The sequence below is a fragment of the Petaurus breviceps genome, unplaced genomic scaffold, assembly GCF_028583685.1.
Source record: "Petaurus breviceps papuanus isolate PSGF00001 unplaced genomic scaffold, PetGlider_PUasm1.0 229, whole genome shotgun sequence".
Classification (NCBI taxonomy): Eukaryota; Metazoa; Chordata; class Mammalia; order Diprotodontia; family Petauridae; genus Petaurus; species Petaurus breviceps.
The window spans coordinates 7,468,015-7,487,936 of record NW_027185903.1 but is presented as its reverse complement, the minus strand read 5'-3'; the positions used below and the strand labels follow the sequence as shown (position 1 = coordinate 7,487,936).

Sequence of the window (19,922 nt, the reverse complement as noted above, 5' to 3'; positions counted from 1 at the left end):
GGAAGGAAGGAAGGAAGGAAGGAAGGAAGGAAGGAAGGAAGGAAGAAAGAAAGAAAGAAAGAAAGAAAGAAAGAAAGAAAGAAAGAAAGAAAGAAAGAAAGAAAGAAAGAAAGAAAGAAAGAAAGAAAGAAAAGAAACTTCCCAAGCTTGCAAAAGAAATATATTTGTTTTTGTTACTTTTTAATAAATGATGTTAGAAATGTTTCAAGTAATAAGCCTAGTTTTTTACACAGATCCCTGGCCCAAGCTGTTGTCAGGTTCTGAAATCAGTAAGAAATCTGAGAAAGATGAATCTTCTAAATATTTAGCAAAGAATGGTGGTTTTCTCCTGTTTCCAGTTATGGTGCTACCATTGTTAAGGAATCACCTCCCTGAAAACATCTGGATTAAATTAAAAGTGTTACTTAATATTAATTTTCCACCTTCCACATACACAAAAACTTAAAAATATAAATGTCAAAAAGATGAGGAACTGTCTCTAAAGATGATAATCCAACACCTGTCTTCTGTTTCCTCCAAAAAAACAAAAACTGATGCAATACTAATACCATATCATTCAGCTAAAAACATCTATATCCCTTAGAGGTTACACTGAGAAAACCATACATTCTCATAAAATACAGCAAAATATTTCAAAGACATCTTAATCATAATAAATCAGAAGGGAAGCAGAAGAAAAGAAACTTCCTGGAAACTAGACACCATCAAGGTGTGAATCATTTACAATATTAGCTAATACTGCACAGGAAATGACACCAGGTGATAGCTGAGTCCTAGTAAATATGGATTAACTCTCAAAGAGGATATTCCCCCCTGGCACATCAAATAATTATGATAAGGGTGTTCCCTTTTAATTCAGTATTTACATGCTATACCTTGGATATAAGTCCCAGGAAGACAAAGGTTGTTATCGGGCCAACAAATAGCTACCTCATTAATAACACTGCCTTTTCTTCTTCCTATACCTCCTTCTGGAGGACCTCTCACATGGTAAGTTTCTCTGGTTCAACTGCACAATTCCTGGGAGGGAGGACAAGCAGCTACTTTCTCTTTGGAGCATCCAACTCTTTCCTCCTCAGAATGAGCTACCAACCTATTTTTAAGCTACAATCACACAACTGTCCTTGCCCATCCTTCCACCTCTGTGTAACAGCCTTCCATTCTCCATCATCCTGACAAAAGTCAACTCTCTTTCTGCTCTTCCATCACCTCAGATTCCTTTTTTCTCTCAATAAAGCTTTATTTCTGCCTCCCACTCTACTTCTTATTCTCCCTAATAACTTTAGACTCGAAGATGTGTTTTTAAAATCCTTTTACCTTGTCCAAGAACACAGAAAACCAAACACTGGACACTGTAAAAGTTATTCAGCTGTGGCAGAAATACAAATAAGACACACTTGACAAAAATAACTGCCAACTTCCCCTACTCTCTACAGCAACTGAGATTTTTGGCCTTATTTCCTGAAAGTATTTAAAGCTATTTATACCTCAACTCTAAAGACTAGTTAAAACCTTTCAGAGATACCTTTCCTCAAATTCCTTCATAACACAGTTTTGAGAGGAAAACCCTCCATTCAATACCTAGTAACAATGTGCTGTGTGATGCAAATTGGAGTTTCAAGACAAACAGATTTTATCCTGACTTAAAAAACACAAACTTAGCTAAACCTTTGTTTAAAAAAATTATTTGTAACTTGAGGACTTAAATTTTTAAGTCCTAATGTCAGTTATACTAAGAGTAATTAAAACAAAGGGAAAGGGAGGGGAAGGAAAAAAAGCATTTATATAATGCCTACTATATTCCAGGCATTGTGCTAAGTGATACACAAATATTATTTCATTTAATACTCTCAACAACCCTGAGAGGTAGGTGCTATTATTAGCCCCATTTTACAGTTGAGGAAACTGAGACTACAGACTTGACTTGGCCAGGGTCACAAAGCTACAGAGTGCCTCAGATTAAATTTGAACCCAGTTCTTCCTGACTGTAGGTTCAGCACTCGCTGCGCTATGGCGCCACCTAGTGAGCTCAGAGATGTAAAACTGCAAATGCCAACAGTCCAGGAGACTTCATTCTTTGCAAAACAAACATTTCTGAGAAACACAACAGGACACAAACAAAAAAATAGACAGAAGAACCCCAACCAAGTCCCACCACCATCATCTCCCACCCTGCATCCCTGAAAAAGCAAAAGAGAAAAGATTGCACAATTGATTTTCCATCCAACTGCACCAGTCACAATATAGAGAAGGGGAAATCTTTATTCATTTGCTTTTTCTCTCATGTGGACACTTTGATCAGAGAGTGAACTCCTCACTGAAGCTCTGAGAACAAAGGCAAGGGTCTATGAACACCCCTGCTCACTCACCAGGAATTTTTTCTGCTCTTAAGGTCATTAGCTGGTCTCTTGAATTTCGGAGGAATCCACAAAAAAATCAAATACAAGAAATTACACAAACTAAAAGGTGATTCTTAGCTAATATATTTCTTACATTTAGAAGCCTTAATATGAAGTCTGCTTTGACCAATGAATAGGCTTAGACTAATCACTCCAAAATACATTCTAAATGGATATGCAACCTTAATATTAAGTATCAAACCATTAAAAGAGAATCAGATCATATACCTCTCACAGCTTTGGGCAGGAGATGTATTCTTTCTCTCTTTCCTTTTTTTTCTTTTTTTTTTTTTTTTGAGGGGGGAAGACAAAGCAATTGGGGTTAAGTGACTTGCCCAAGGTCATATAGCTAGTAAGTATGTTAAGTATCTGAGGCCACATTTGAACTCAGGTAATCCTCATTCCAGGACCAGTGCTCTATTCAGTGCACCACCTAGATGGCCCCCAGAGATGTATTCTTAACCACTAATAATAAGAGAAATTCAAATTAAAGCAACCCTTTAATTTTACCTCATACCCTGCAAATTAGAAAAAATGACAAAAAATGGCAAAAAAATTCAATAGTTAATATTTGAGGGGTTGTGGAAAAATAAGCACATTAGTTATTGATGGAGCTGTGAAATTTGGAAAGCAATTTAGAATGATGTGAATAAAGTGACTAAAATGTCCAGACTCTTCAAACCAGAGACTCCATTACTAGGTTTTATTATACCCCAAGGAAACCACTGATAAGAAGAAAGTCCCCGTATAGTCAAAAATATTTATAACAGCACTTTTTATGGTAGCTAAGAATTGGAAAAAAGCATATGCCCATTGAATGGAGAATGGCTAAACAAATTCTGGTACATGAATGTAATAAAATATTACTGTGCTATAGGAAATGATGTGTGATAAATACAGAGAAGCACAGGAAGATCTAAATGAACTAACTTAGAGTGAAGCAGAGCCAAGAAAACAATAGAATAGTAACAAAGTAAAGGGAGGAACTAGATACACCAAAAAAATCAAAAGTAAATGTAACAAAATCATAAATATCAAGAAGGACTCCAATGAAGAGACTGAGAATGAGCGGTCAATCCCACCCAACCTCTTCATGGAAGGTCCACAGGTGTTACACATTGCACATTTTTTTCAGACTTTTTTCAACATATTGATCAGTTGTGCTGACTTTTTTTTTCCTCTCTAAAAAAAAACTATTTGTATAATGGACGGCTCTCAGAAGGAAAGAAGGAGGGATACTTGGAATAATTATGATGATGTAAGAAACAAAAGATACCAAGAAAAACTTATTTTAAAAAAAAAAAAGATATGTTTCAAACCAAGTCCCCATAACATTCTGCAATTTCACCAAAGTGTCTAAAATTTTCAGTAAAATTTTACCCCAAACCACAGAAAAACAACTCATTCACATTTGAGACTTATCACATAAATCTGAAAAGAAATAACATTATGCAAAATCACTTGGTATAAATAGCGGGGCAGTTCCACCAACATGCTAGGCAGCTGTGCCACTGCGAATAGAATTCTGGGTCTGGAGCCAGGAACACCTAAGTTCAAATCCAGCCTCAGACACAGAAAGCTGTGCAACCCTAAGCAAATCACATAGCCTCTGCTTGCCTCAGTTTCCTTAACTATACACTAGAGATAATAATAGTACCTACATTGTGAGGTCGTTGTGAGGATCAAATGACATATTTTAAAGGGCTTAGCACAGGGTGGAAAACCACAAGGTCACATGCAGCCCTCTAGGTCCTCAATGTGGCCCTCTGACTGAGTCCAAGTTTTACAGAACAAATCCTTTTATTATGGGGATTTGTTCTATGACATGTGGCCTGGAGGCTGAAGGTTTCTCCACTCCTGGTCTAGCACACAGTATTTGCTATATAAATGTTTACTTTTTTCCCTTGCTCTTCCCATACCTGTTCCAGTCCCAACTTGAGCTCCAATCTTTGCTGTACTTGAGGGGGGAAAAGGGGAAGGGGAGGAATGGAGCCAGGGGAAGAGCAAGGAGAGAGGACCATCTGGTCAGCAGACCTGACTACCTATGCTCAGAGCCTTTCCAGAGTATTCTCCAAAATGCTCAATAAAGACAAATCTGAGTCACAATTTGAGGTTGCAAACCAATGCCCTATGGCAATCAACATATGCTCCTTCTTTCTTTTATTCCCTTTTGTTGTTGCTGTTGTTTTAATTACCAGATTATAGACCTAAAATTTAAAAAAACTTCAGGGATCAGCTAGTCCAACCCCTTCATTTTCCACATAAAGAAGTTGAGGTCCAGAGAAGGAAAATAAGTTGCTACATGTTACAAAGGAAGTAAGGGGCAGAGTAGGAATTAAAACTCAGATCCTCTGGACTTCAAATCCAAAGTGCTTCCTGAAAGGCAAAAAAATCTATCTTGTCATTGCACGATGCCTGGCACATCAGAGGCAATCAGTAAGCATTTTCAGACTTAATTCTTAAAACTGGGAGCTGGGCCCTAGATCTAAAGCTCATTTGTCTAGCTTTGTCTCAACGACACTCTCAAGTTCACTGCACAGAGCCTGAAGGGAAGCTGCACAGGAACTCCTGACCTTCAGAAATACCTATGGAGGAGCATCACAAATAGCAATCTATAATGGAGCAATCAGAAATTGGTTTTTTTTATGCTTTTGTTCCAGTTTTTTAGAACAATACAGGAATGACCAAAGAAGTGTAGTTTAGCGTATGAATGTACTCTCTCACGACCATCAGACTTACAACGTCATCTTGTAATTCATCATCACCATCATCATCATCATCATCATCATCATCATCATCACTATCCTGGTATCCAGGTGGGAGTGGGGGGCCGATGAGCTCATCTGTATCTTCAGATTGTGTCTGGGTGGCTCGGGGTGGCAAAGGAGGCCCAATTAATTCTTCATCAGAACTATTTTCACTTCCACTGCTCTCTGTGTCACTAAAAATAGAAAAAAACAATTTTATTTTTTTTTACATACAACCCTATCTTTTCAATCTTTTTACACTTAAGTCCTCTTCATTTAACTTTACAATCCCACAAGGTCTTTCACCCTGATATATATTTACTACACATACACACACACACACACACACACACACACACACACACTACTACTACTACTACTACTATTACTACTACACTGGTCTCCCCTAACAGAGAAATGAATTAATAAATGTTTGTTGATTGACTAATTCTCTGCTATTGTTTAACATAGTATTCACAAGATGTATAAAATCTCTCCTTATTCAATTTTTTTTAAAAAAACTGGATTTTTTACACTACTGCTAAATATATAATTCCAATATTATTCTTGGAAGTTTTACTTTATCTCAACTAATCAAATAACTGAAATTTTCTGATTTTTTCACTCAAACTATCTCAAACTCACTCAAAATCTGATGGCATCAGATATAAATCAGAGGCACTGACTGGTACAGGCTAGGGAAAGAGTATTATACAAGTACCAGCACCTCCATATCGCTGGAAAAGATCAACAGGAACATATTAGGCTAAAGAATCCTCACCCTCATCCTTCAGTTTTCTTTGTCTTATATTCACTACACCTGTAAAACGAGCCAAATTCTGTTTGAAAGCAGAGTATATGAAACAGTAATAATAAAAACTCAGTATTATCCCCAAAATGCTTAAACATATATTTGAACTACATATCAATTCCATGGTTGCCATTCCTCACACAGCACACTCCACTGACCATCTCTCATGCTGCTGTGGTAGTCACTCTTGTGCACAGAATGAACCCCTCCTTGCCTTGCCTCTTAGAATCCTGTTTCCTTCAAAAGTAAGTTCAATGACACCCTTAACAAGAAGCCTTTCCCAATTTCCTGACCCACTCCCACCCCAACTGTTGGTGTCGAACACCTCTAAAATTACTTTATATTTATTTTAGATATAAATACTTACATACCTACAATCCACTGTGAGCTAAATATTTCATTTTGGGTTTTCTAAGTCAGCACCTAATATTGGTGCTTAATAAATTTCTGCTGATCAATTAATACATACAGTCTAATGCTCTGAACTATGCCTATTTTTTATCTAAAAATAACTGTAAGATTCTCGTTTCATTTCTGAGAATCATTCTGGATTTAATTCCTTTGTTCCTGACTATTCAATGGTGTAAAGAATAAACGCTGGGCTGCCTTATACAAAACATTAATAAGTACTGTGACTTGTTTTCTCTTGTAGTGGTGTAAAATATGGATTTAATTCATATGCTTTCTTATATAAACCCCTTATAAAATGCATACATTTTCAGAAGGGCTGTTATTTAATGGAATAATCCATGACTAGAAAAGTTTGAGATTTTTTCCTAAGCAAAGTTAACTAGCCCATAAAGAAATCAAACCTGAAGTTTCTGCTCTGTTCAAATACATGAATTATTTATGCCTAAATATCTATTAGTCATACCAATGAAGGGATCAAAGCAAATTTCATGACTGATAAAAGGGAATTAATATTCAGGAAGAAAATAGTTGTAAAGGACTTTAGGCCTTCTAGCTCCATTTTTGCCTTTTAATTTTTGATACTTAGAAGCCAAAAATAAAAACTGTTCTCAAATAGTAGTCTTTTATATTGGGGGGAGGGGAGGAGGAAGAGTCCATAAAGAAAGAGCCAAAACTGTTCCTTGCTGGAAAAAGAGATGTATTCCATTTTTCAAATATTCTTGGATTCAACATGCTGCAAGGACATAAAGTAGGACATGAGAAACATTACTGATTGGATTAGAAAATAGGTAACTTCCAAATGCTTAATTTTTTCTCAGACTGGCTACCATTAAAGATTTCAACAAATCATCAAGTTAAAAAAACAGAAATATAAAATAACAGTCTAAAAGAAGAAAAATCCATTGCTTTCTAGTATTAATTTTTTAATGTCAAATTTGAAAATTCCTACTTCAGAATAGCTTATCAGACACATTCAATCTCTAAGTGCTCTTCTCGTTCAAAGGATCCAAAAATATATTTTTACATATAGATAGATAGATAGATAATCAGAAAGTAAATAATGTAACATACATATAAAATACAATGGTAGATAATTAACTAGGGAAAGTCATAATTTTCATCTAGTTTCATTTTGTGACAGCAATAGCTCTGAGTCTTGGCCTCTATTGAAAAGACTGACGCGGAAAAACTGACCTTTTCCAGATGAAACAAACAAGTTGGACTCCCCAACTTTAGTTAGTTATGTCAGTTGATTTATGCAATATACATATTTCATTTGCCATCTTATGTGGTGCTTTTAATTCTACAGCTTTTAAAAATGGATATTACTATCCCAATAGATGCAGAAAATGATTCTGACAAAATGCAACACCAATTCCTATTAAAAACACTAGAAAGCATAGGAATAAATAGTCTTCCTTAAAATAATAAGTAGCAGGGGTGGCCAGGTGGCTCAGCGAGTAAGAGCACTGGCTCCAGTGTCAGGATGATCTGGGATCGAATCCGGGCTCAGATACTTAGCACCACACCCAGAAATAACTGGCCATGTGACCTTGAGCAAGTTACTTAACCCCAATTGCTTTAAAAAATAATAATAATAATAAGTAGCATCTACCTAAAACCATCAGCAAGTATTATATGTAATAGGGATAAGCTAGATGCATCTCCAATAAGATCAGGAGTGAAATAAGGATGTCCACTACCCTATTATTCAATCTGGTACTAGAAATGTTAGCTGTTGCAATAAGAGAAGAAAAAGAAATTGAAGGAATTAGAATAGGCAAAGAAGAGACTAAGCTATCACTCTCTGCAGATGATATGATGATATACTTAGAGAATCCAGGAAAAAAAACTACTTGAAATAATAAATAACTTTAGCAAAGCTGCAAGATATAAAACAAACCCACATAAATCCTTGGCATTCCCATATATTTCTAACAAAGCCCAATAGCAAGAAATAGAGAAATTCCATTTAAAGTTACTGTAGATCTTATCAAATATTTGGGAGTCTACCTGCCAAAACAAACCCAGGAACTATATGAACACAATTACAAAACACTTTTCAACAAATAAAGTCAGATCTAAATAACTGGAAAAACATCAGTTGCTCATGGTTAAGCCAAGTTAATAAAATAAAAATGACAATTTTACCTAAATTAATTTACCTATTTTAGTGCCATGCCAATCAAACTACCAAAAAATTATTTTATAGAGCTAGAAAAAATAGTAACAAAATTTATCTGGAAGAACAAAAGGTCCAGAATATCAAGGGAATTAATGAAAAGAAATGCTAGGGAAGGTGGCCTAGACATACCAAATTTTAAACTGTATTATAAAGCAGTAGTCATCAAAACTACTTGGTACTGGTTGAGGAATAGAGTAATAGATCAGTGAATTAGAATAAGTTCTCAAGACACAGTAGTCAATGACTATAGTAATCTACTGTTTGATAAACCCAAAGACTCCAGCTTCTGGGATAAGAACTCGCTATCTGACAAAAACTGCTGGCTAAACAGTATGGCAGAAACTGAGCATAGACCAATATCTTACATTGTATACCAAAATAAAGTCTAATTGTGTTCACAATTTAGCTATAAAGGCTGATACTGTAAGCAATTTGGGAGAGCAAGGAATAGTTTACGTATCAGAAATAGTTTACCTATGCAAAATGGATAATTTTGATTATGTTAACTTGAAAAGTTTTTGTACAAAGCCAATGCAATGAAGATTAGGAGATAAGCAGAAAATTGGTAATTTTTACAACCAGTGTCTCTGATGAAGGCCTCATTTCTAAAACATGGAGAGGACTGAGTCCAACTCATAAGAATACAAGTCATCCCCCAATTGATAAATGGTCAAAGGACATGAACAGGCAGTTTTCAGAGGAAGAAATTAAAGATATCTATAAGCACATGAAAAAATGCTCTAAATCACGATTGATCAGAGAAATGCAACTCAAAACAACTCTCGGGTACCACATCTCACCAATCAGATTGTATAACATGACAAAACAGGAAAATGAGAAATGCTGGAGATGTAGGAAAAGTGGAATACTAATACATTGTTGGTAGAATTGTGAACTGATCCAACTATTCTGGAGAGCAATGAGGAACTATACCCAAAAGGCTATAAAAATGTGCATACCCTTTGACCCAGCAATACCACTTCTAGGGCTATATCCCAAAGAAATCATACAGGTAGGAAAAAGACACATATGTAGTAAAATATTTAAAGCAGCTTTTTGTGGTGGCAAAGATTTGGAAATCAAGAGGATACCCATCAACTGCAGAATGGCTAAACTTTAGCATATGAATGTAACAGAATACTACTGTGCTATAAGAAATGAGCAGACAAACTTCATAAAAACCTGGAGAGACTTACATATACTGATGGCGAGTGAGGGGAGCAGAACCAGGAAAACATTGTACACAATCACAGACACATCGTATCTGCGATGACAGACTTTGATAGACTGGGCTCATCTCAGCAATGCAAAACTATAAGGTAACTCCAAAGGACTCATGGTGGAAAAGGCTATCCACAGAATTACAAAGTCTGAATGCAAACTGAAGCAAACTACTTGCTTTCTCTCTTTTTCTGTTTCATTTTGTTTTGTTTCTGCTTCCTGGTTATTCATTCCATTGGTTCTAATTGTTTTTTTACAACTTGACTAATGTTTAATGTGAAGGTATATGTAGAACCTTTATCGGATTGCATGCCACTATGGGGAGGAGGGAGGCAGGAGAAAATTTAGAACTCAAAAATTTGCGGAACTGAATGTTGTGAACTAATAGTAAATAAATTTTTAAAAATAAAAATTTTTAAACGGATATTATAAGGGGTAAGAGGGGGATGGGAAAGAAAGTAAAGCTATTGAAAATTTTCTCACATAATGAGGGTACACAGTAGATATTTATATAAATAAGGAGAAGGGGTTGGAGGAGGAGTATTGGCTGACACTTGAACCTGTCATCTGAACTGGTCAAAAGAATACCCACACACACATACATACAATAGGATACAGAAATATATTTCACTCAAGGGAAAAAGGAGGGAGAATAGAGGAGGAAGAGAAAATTGGAGGGAGAGAAGATTAAATAATTAGCCCTAAGGAAAATGAACTTTAAGGTCGCACAAAAATATTTATAGATCTTTTTGAAGTGGTGAAGAAAGGGAATCTGACAGGGTGTCCATAAACTGGAGAATGAATGAACAAGAGGAGGAAATGTGTCCTTGCATAATGGAATACTATTGTATTAACTCTTAACAGCATAATAACCAACCAGGATTGCTGAAGACTAATGATTAAACATGCTACTTGATAGACAAGTGAAGGATTCAGAATGCAGAATGAGACAAATTTTTTTTTTGGACATGGACCATATGGAAGTTTGCTTTGGTTGACTACATGTCCATAATACCTCTTATTTTTCTTGTATTCTTGAATGGGGGAAAAGGGGTGGGAGGGTGAGAAGGCAGATTGTAGATGATTAAAATTTTAAAATAAATTTTTTTTAATTTATAATGGGGGGGGGGGGGGAGGCGGCTAGGTGGTGCAGTGAGTGAAACGCTGGCCCTGGAATCAGGAGGACCCAAGTGCGGTTCAGATACTTAACACTCACACAGAAAAACTAGCTGTGTAACCTTAGGCAAGTTACTTAATCTTAATTGCCTTCCAAAAAAAGGCAAAAATAAATAAATAAATAAATTGAATTTATAATGGGCCTTCCAAGACAGAAAAGTAGACCAAAGTCAAGAAACTAAGTAGTTCCCTAGCTCCCCTCAACAAAAACTGGGAAGAAAAAAAAATAGTTCTTTAAAAAAAAGTTCTTCGACCACTATCAACAGATGCATTGTTGCAGGGATGAGAACCAAATAACAAAGCCCTTGGCAGGCCCATGCACTGCCTGGAGAGGAAGTAAGGAGGAATGGAAAGAGAATGATGACCCACTGAGCATTTTGCCCAAGATTAGGCTGTAGGAACAGAGTTAGGAAAACTATCCAAGCTTCTTCTGTAGCTGTGTTCTCTGCACTTGCATCCTCCCCCACCCCCAACTACAAATGAGAGGAGAAAATAGGAAATCCTGGAGCTTGGAACCAAATCAACAATAAAACTGCAACTCTATGTTCCAGGTTGTAAAAGGATAAGCAAGAACAACTGTAGAGAAAAGTTATGGGACCAAGAAAAAGACTGCAATAGTCCTAGCAATGAAATAAACACCCTTAAGTATCCAGACACAGTCATAACCACCAGTTCCCCACTTACAACTTTGGTGACCCCTCTTATATTCAAGGTCATCTGCTTTTCAAGATTTTTTTTTGTCTTTTTGGAGGGGGAAGGAAGGGCAACTGGGGTTAAGTGACTTGCCCAAAGTCACACAGCTAGTAAGTGTTAAGTCTGAGGCTGGATTTTAACTCAGGTCCTCCTGACTCCAGGGCTGGTGCTCTATTCACTGCACCACCTAGTTGACCCTAAGATATTTTTAAAAAGAAAATAACACTATCAAAACAGCAAGGAAGTAAAAAAGCCCATCTAAAAGATAATGAAAAAACATTAACTAGCTAAATTGTGTAAGAGAAAAGAAGAGAAAGGACAAAACTAAAAGAGAAAAGGTCTGTACCAGAAACAATAGAAGGCATTTAAAAATAAAAAAATTAATTAAATAATAAATAATATAATTAAAAATAATAAAAGATAATAATTAAATAAATAATTTGATTCTAGTGGTGAATGGGAAAAGAAGGAACAAAAAGATTAATTTAGATTGTTTGGGATCCTGGATGGCTTTAAAAAGGAAAAGACCTAAAGCTCTGTAGCACAACTGACAACTGGAATAAATATTCCAATAGACAGTATCAAAGATATCACATCACCTTCCCAAGTGCAAATGATTCACCAGAACACAACTTGGAGAAACACAAAATGAAAGCCTCTCAGATCAATAATTATTAAATTTCTAATGAAGAAAAAGAATTTTTAGTGCATCCAAAAAGAAAAATCATATATCATAAAGTACCAATCAGAATTGTTCTATATACTTCAATAGTAACACAGGCAAGAGAGCAAAAGTGGTCAAAAAATATGTATGCTAAAAGGAATATATAAGAAAATTTTCATTCATGCAATATTGAACTTTTTTTGAAGGCAAAAAAATTTCAAAAACCGAAAAGTTCTTAAAGAATAAATTTATGGGGGCAGCTAGGTGGCACAGTGAATGGAACACCTGCCCTGAAGTCAGGAGGACCTATGTTCAAATCTAGTGTCAGACACTTGACACACTAGCTGTGTGACCCCAATTGTCTTGCCTTCCCCCCTTCCCCTCCCAAAAAATAATGAATTTCTAAAAATCTAAATTTGTAAAAATAAAAGGATAACTACTTTAGAGGGAAAACTTTATATCAATAGAGAAATAAGTAATCATTGAAAATAATTTCATAATTTAAACCTGAAACTAAGTCTACAAATTAAGGTACTAAGTCAGTGTAAAAGAAACAGAAATAAATTAGGTTCTGAGATTTGTTAGTGTGAATTACAACTTTAAAAAGAGGAAAGAGTTAAAATGTATTTAGGTTAATAAATTTAAAAATATTTCAAATTGACAACCAAAAAAAAAGGACAAAGAAAGGAGCCAGCTATGCTGAAAGCAAACATGCTTTATTTAATTTTTTAAGAAATAAAGCTACAAGAACAGTTACTCATTTAAAAGACAAAAAAGTTTGATTCTTTAAACAATTTTATTAGTAAAAACTTCAGAAAAATAAATTATTTCACTCCTTTTAAACATTTATAATAGTGAAAAAATTAAAAAGCTAGAAAATAAATCAAATTTAACACATATTAAATGTGAATTAACTGAATTATCCAATTTAAAAGACAACTTATAGAATTTTAAAATGTAAAACAAAATCCATTAATATGCTACTTACATGTAACATTTAATGTATGAAAAGACATATAACAAATGGAAAGAAATCAAACTATATTGATCTAAAATATATCATACAACTAACTGTAAGCTCAAAAACACAGCAGTATTGTCTAATAAACCAGAAAAGATTGAGAAAGACAGATAAGGGAATTATATAATGTTGAAAAGAGAATTAAAAGGTGAATACATAGAACATTTAGTCTGTAGTAGCAAATACACTTCCCAAACAGGCCCCTATGACCTTCTCTCTCTTAACCTCCACCTCATCAAATCCCTGTTCTTACAAGATCTCCTCCTCTGATCTCCCATACTAAGCATTCTCTCTTGCCAAGCTACCTTGTAATTATTCTTTATTTTGTATACATTTATTTTGTACACATTTTAATATATTTGTTCACACATATTTATTTCCCACACAGAATGGAAACTCCTTGAGAACTGGAAGGGACTTTTGTCTCACTTTGCCATGTCCCACAGTACCTAGCAGGACACCTGACACTAAGCAAGCACCTAACAAATCATTGTTGGCTGAGTGATAAAATCATTTGCCAGCTGAATTCATAAAAGATGAAAAATAGGTGGAAACATAACAGTAGGAACAATTATCAGAATATGATAAATCTAGTATTTATAGATATCTAGTATCTACTGTGCAAATAAAAGAAGAAACTATAAGAATTGAAAACTCTCTCCACCAAGGCAGACAATTTAATCTAAGATTCAGTAGATTAAATTCTAGGGAACTGTCTAAGGCACATGGAGGTTTATCTGCCCAGTCAGTAAAGAGAAGAGGCAAGTTCTGAACGTAGATCTTCTGCCTCCAAAGTAACTCATCTGTAACCTTGAGAATGGGGCGATGAGAAATTAAATTACTTTCCCACAATCACACAGAAGTAAAAAAACATCTGGGACAGGACTGGAACTGAGGTTTTCCTGACTCTAAGGCCAACCTTTTATCTATCTACCCTTAGACTCTGATAAAAAAAAAAAAGATTTAACAACAAAGGAATCAAAACATCTAATCAGATGTAAGTACCAGTTAGAGTGAGAGAACTAAACAGAATAGGCAGAGGGGATACATACACACTTCTTGTCAAGTATAGCAAAAGTCCTACAAAGTTATGCACATGCTTAGGTGTAAGAAAAGGCTGGGTAAGTTCAAAACAGCTGAAATTATGTATGCCGTATTTTTCCCACTGCAAGTCAAACATACCTAACAATACTACAAATAAAACACAAAGCTAAAGAAACATCTATTTAACAATAACTGAGTTAAAGAAGAAATTGGAAAAAACTATTTTTTTTAGTAGTGAAGATTTTATTCTCAAATCCTTAAGAGTTACATCACTTTTGTGATTTTATTTAAATAGATTCCTAAGAGCTGTTTGGCTCACAGCTCCCAAATTCAAACTTGATAGAAAAATAATTAACCCTGTTCTGTATATTTTTAATCAAAGTTGTTCCTATATTTTAAATAGCCATTTATCAAAATTTACAGGCTGCAGCCAAAGAAGTTCTTAGAGCCAAAGATATACAACTTATTCATAAAATTCAAATGAATAGCTAAATTGATTCATAAAAATAATTATCTACAATGATAAGAGTGAAAAAGGAACATATACTCTGCATTTAACAAAATTATAAAAAGAATAGTTTTTAAGGAAAGTAGAAAAAGAGGGAACTATAAAAACAAAAATAGGTAGAAATTAAAAATACAGAAACTGGATTAATAAACCACGAAGTGTTTTTCTTTAAAGAGCAATAACTTTAACAAACCATTAGCTAACTTATCAAGAAAAAAAAAAGATCACCTAAGTAGAAAGGAAAAAGGTGACCATAACAAATACAAAGAGAAACTAAAACTATCAGGGAATGATACTTTCTAAAAGAAATGTTGAGAAGTTAAATGAAATATTTCCAAAATCATAAATTACCACAACAGGAAATAGGAAATAGATAGACCTGCTTCAAAAAAAGAAATAAGGTAAGTCATCAGAGAGCAACCCTTCCAAAAACAAAGGACCCAGATGACTTCCTATGCAAATTTTTTCAACCTTTCGAAGAACAAGTAAATCTTTTAGATAATCACTGTACAATTAGCAAAGGGAAGAAACTGGCAGATTCAGGATTCAAATCTGTCTCTTTCTATTAAACTATACCCTTTATCTATACAGAGATATAGATGGATAAACAGACAGACCCAAAAACCAACAATATCAATATTTGTCATTCCAAAGAAGTTAAAAAAAAAAAAAGGGTTCAGCAGTTGATTAATAGGTGAAAACTACAGCACATATACCAGTAACAGAAGACTACCCTCTGTAAAAAGTAGGGAAGTTATGAGATCTATGAGCTCTGGAGGTTAACTCCCAGTAAAAATATCTCTCCACTGATGCAGATTCTTAATTTATCTATAATTTATATCCTTTGCCTTAAGTACCAAAAAATTGAGACTTGCCCAAGACCACAGTCAGGAAAAGTTAGAGGGAAAAGCATAGAAGACTTGCATGAAGTAATACAAAGTGAAGCAAGCAGCACAAAGAAAACAATATACACAGTAACTATAACAATATAAATGGAAAAACTAAAAGAAATTATAATTAATGCTATAAAATTATAAAGAAATAGTGATCAATGATCCCTAAGGAGAGGTATGAAAAGATACTTCCCCCTTTACAGAGGTGTTGTCAATGGGTGTGGAACACTGCATATATTTTGAGACATTTTAGGTGTACTGATTTTTTTATTCTCCATCATTTTCTTCTTTTCTTTAAAAAAACATACTCTTACATGGGACAGTTCTTTGGGAAAGAGGAGGAATTCTGGGACATATTTAGGTGATAAAAAAACAATGACAGCAATGAAACGTATTTGTTTTTAAAAATATGGTATTGTGATAAAAACAAAAACTGACCAATGTATAATGAAAACCATTACAAGATAATGGTATGCAAAAAAAAAAATCCAAACAACCCAATAATCATAAAAGACCTGTTTTTAATTGCAACAATACTACTACAATAAGCTGTATGACCTTACTACAATAAACTGTATGAGCTTCCCTCACTGAACTTCAATAATCTCATCTATAAAATTAAGATTGTGAACTAGCAATTTTCTAAGATTCCTACTGGCTCCAAAATTCTTTATCATTCCATAAGTTAACAATGGGAAAAGGAATCACTATTTAATACATAGCTGGGGTACTATGGAAAAAAATGTTTTTTTGATTTATACCTCACATTACAATATATCTCAAATGTATCAAAAAAATTTCTAAACAGACCTATTACTAGAAGCCAATAAAAAAATTTATCCCAGATACCAGATACACAGAAGATAAATTTCATTATTAATAAAAAAATGAAAATTATAAACAGAGATAAACATAAAATTTTAATATTTTAAAAATAAGCATAACAAAATCTAAAACTGTATAGCAAAAGCAACAAAATGTTCATAACACAAAAACAATAAACATGTTCATCAAAAATAACTCTGTGGAGGGGAATAGAGACCTACGTTCAGAAATGTGGGGAAGTTCCAATTATGGAAACTTCTTCCAGCAGTGAAGACAATGGAAGTCATCTTTACCTTGCCTATGGCCACAGAGCCTGTGTAGGAGAGCTAATTGTTGGACCTCAAGGCCAGCCCCCTATTTACCACCATGCTGCCTCTTCAAAAGAAATATATCATATAAATACCCGGATTCCACTCTGTAAATGGGGTTAAAAGAAATAAACAAACAGGGAGGCTAGGTAGCACAGTGAATACAGCACCGACCCTGGAGTCAGGGGGACCTGAGTTCAAATGCGGCCTCAGACACTTGACACACTTACTAGCCGCGTGACTTTGGGCAAGTCACTTAACCCCAACTGCCCTCCAAAAAGCAAAAAAAAAAAAGAAAAAGAAATGAACAAATCTCAAACACAAGGAAATAAAAACAAATTATCACATAAAGATGTACAAATGCAAACATCTTTAAAGTATTAATATACAACTATTAAAGTAGTCCAAAAAAAAAAAAAACATTTTTGGCCAGAAAGTCAGAGTAAAGGTAAAGAATGGAGAGAAAAGGGAAGGGAAGAAGCATTTATTAAGCACCTACTATATGCTATTTTACAGACAGGGAAACTGAAGCAAACAAGTTAAGTGACTTGCCCGGGGTCACAAAGTTGAGGTCAGATGTGAACTCAGCCACATCTGATTCTCACAACAACCATAAAAGATAGAGACTACAGGCATTTTTGTCACCATATTATGCATAAGGAAAGTGAGCCTCATAGAGGTGAAAAGATCCATGGTCACAAAGCTAAAATGCCATGCATAAGACAGAAAACCATCTCAGCACAAAATCTTAGGAATGATCCCTACAATGCAGAAAGAAATATGAGGGTACTAGTACATCAAGCATTGTGGGAAAAAGTAAAGCTTCCAACTGGGTGTAGAGAAGCAAATAAACTGGAACTTCAAAGACAAGTTGCATTTCAAAATGCAGAGAGGAGGACATCTCCATAGCAAAAGGCAGAACCAAAGTGACAGAGGTAGAAAAGGGCTGGGTATTTATCAAGGGCAGATCATGGTTAAGTTTGGCTAAAACTAAGCTTGTGCAAAAGTGGGTAAAAGAGGGAGGGAGACATCAAACTGAAAGGTCCTTAAATGCCAAGTTAAGAATTTGGAATTTTAGGGGCGGCTAGGTGGCGCAGTGAATAGAGCACTGGCCCTGGAATCAGGAAGTTCTGGGTTCAAATCCAGTCTCAGACACTTAATACAAAAAATAGCCGTGTGACTGTAAGCAAGCTTCCCCCTAAGCAAGCTCCTCCCCCAAGGCAATATAAATCTCCCTGAATATATATATATATATGGGCTCTATGTGACCCAGGATGTATCATAGCTGTGAACTGGACTGAAGCTCAAAGCAGCAAGACATACATGACTGAAATACCTGTGTACCTTTGGACCTGGAAACACAGACCCTATTCCAAGGGAAAAAGGGAACACGTAGTCACAATGGACGGGGAAAATCTTATATTCCATTAACCCTACAGGCACCCATTGGAGAGTAACGAAAGCAGGAAGGACTGATTACAGGCAAGGGAGAGACCAAAAACAGGGAAAGCAGTTAGGAGACTGCCTCAGTAGTCCATTTGAGCAATAATGAGAGTCTCTAAGTAGAATGTTGCCCAGGGGATCAGAAAAGATGAAGCAGATTTGAAAGAGAATACTAAGGTATAATTAATAGGAATAGGTAATTAATGTCCTCTCCCATCAGTTCCTACATTCAAAGCAGGTTTCTAACAGTGACCTGAAAATATAGAAATAATCAATCAAAAGCAAAATAATCGATTTTCCTCTTCTCATGGGTTCTGGATATCATTTTCTCCACCATATACAGTCTCAAAAAAAATGTTAATTAACTAATTCAACCTAAGGACTCTCAATGTTTAACTAAACAAAAATACATTTTTCCAGAGTTTAAAAAAAAAATCATTTCACAGTCTTCATTAAGGGAATATTTTTTTAAGTTTGGAAAGAACACAATTACTTTGTTGATTCTCCAGAAGACTGATGTAGGAATGTTTCCCACAGGGCCTCATCCAACATATGGTAGATTTACATGACTCATAAGATGGCATTGCAATCATTTCCCTGGGAAAACTAATAATATCTCCTTGTTTTTCTCTTTTTGCTCATGTCCAATTCGAGCTTATGAATGTTTTGCTTTAAAAAGAATTCTCTTCCTGCGCCTTTGTGATCAGTTTCCATGCTCTGATTATTTGAGGCAAAGTCAAAAAGCCAATCAGGATCTTAAAACACCTTTAGCCTCAACAAAGGAATACAAATACAAGATCCCAAATAATAATCGATCCTACTTTTAAAGACTTCTACAATAGGACATTACTCCCCATGTTGGTTAATTTAAATGTTCACAAACTGTCAATTTTTCTGCACTAAGATTTCCCTCTAATTCAGAGACTAATCTCTTTTTGTGTCTTGGACCCCTTTAGCAGTCTGGTGAAGATTACAGACTCCTTTTCAAAATAAAGTTTTTAAATGCATTAAATGAAATGTAAAAGATTACCAAGGAAAGTAATTATATTAAAATCGTTATCAAAAAATTTAAAACAATCAGGGGCTTGCAATGCTGAGATCATTTCTAACTTCGTCAACTAACTCTGATGCCCCTATCACTGTTACTGCTGAGTCAATGTCCATTAACATGGAGAAAATACTATCTCAGGAAGGTAGTTACAATACTTACCATTGCTCTAGACAATGAGCTCCCCATCAGTGTTAGCTGACAGACAAAAAACTTAAGAACTATAAAAAAGTATTTCTTGAAACTCAAAACTGTTTTGATTTTAATTATCACTACTATATCATTCTTAAATACTATAAAGGGACTTCATATGTTAAATTTCATAAATATCAACTAACAACATCTGCATGCAATTGAAAATATTATTATAAGACCATTCAAAAATGTATTAAAAATTGACCAAAGGCTTGGTACTTGCAGTTTTTATATGCAACTGCCTAAATACAGAATTAATCCTGTACTCTTCCAAGATATGATTCCTTTTGAGCATCCAACCTTAATCCCAGTATTTTACAACCCAAACTA

General features: G+C 34.9%; 1 protein-coding gene across 1 annotated transcript in view; it reads right to left on the bottom strand.

Annotated features, from left to right (window-relative positions):
• WDR70 (WD repeat domain 70) overlaps positions 1 to 19,922 on the bottom strand; it is a 359,998-nt gene that overhangs the window by 323,471 nt on the left and 16,605 nt on the right. Inside the window, exon 5 of the mRNA XM_069096170.1 lies at positions 5,139 to 5,340. Coding sequence (XP_068952271.1) covers positions 5,139 to 5,340 — 202 coding nt within the window. The remainder of the gene's footprint in view (positions 1 to 5,138; positions 5,341 to 19,922) is intronic.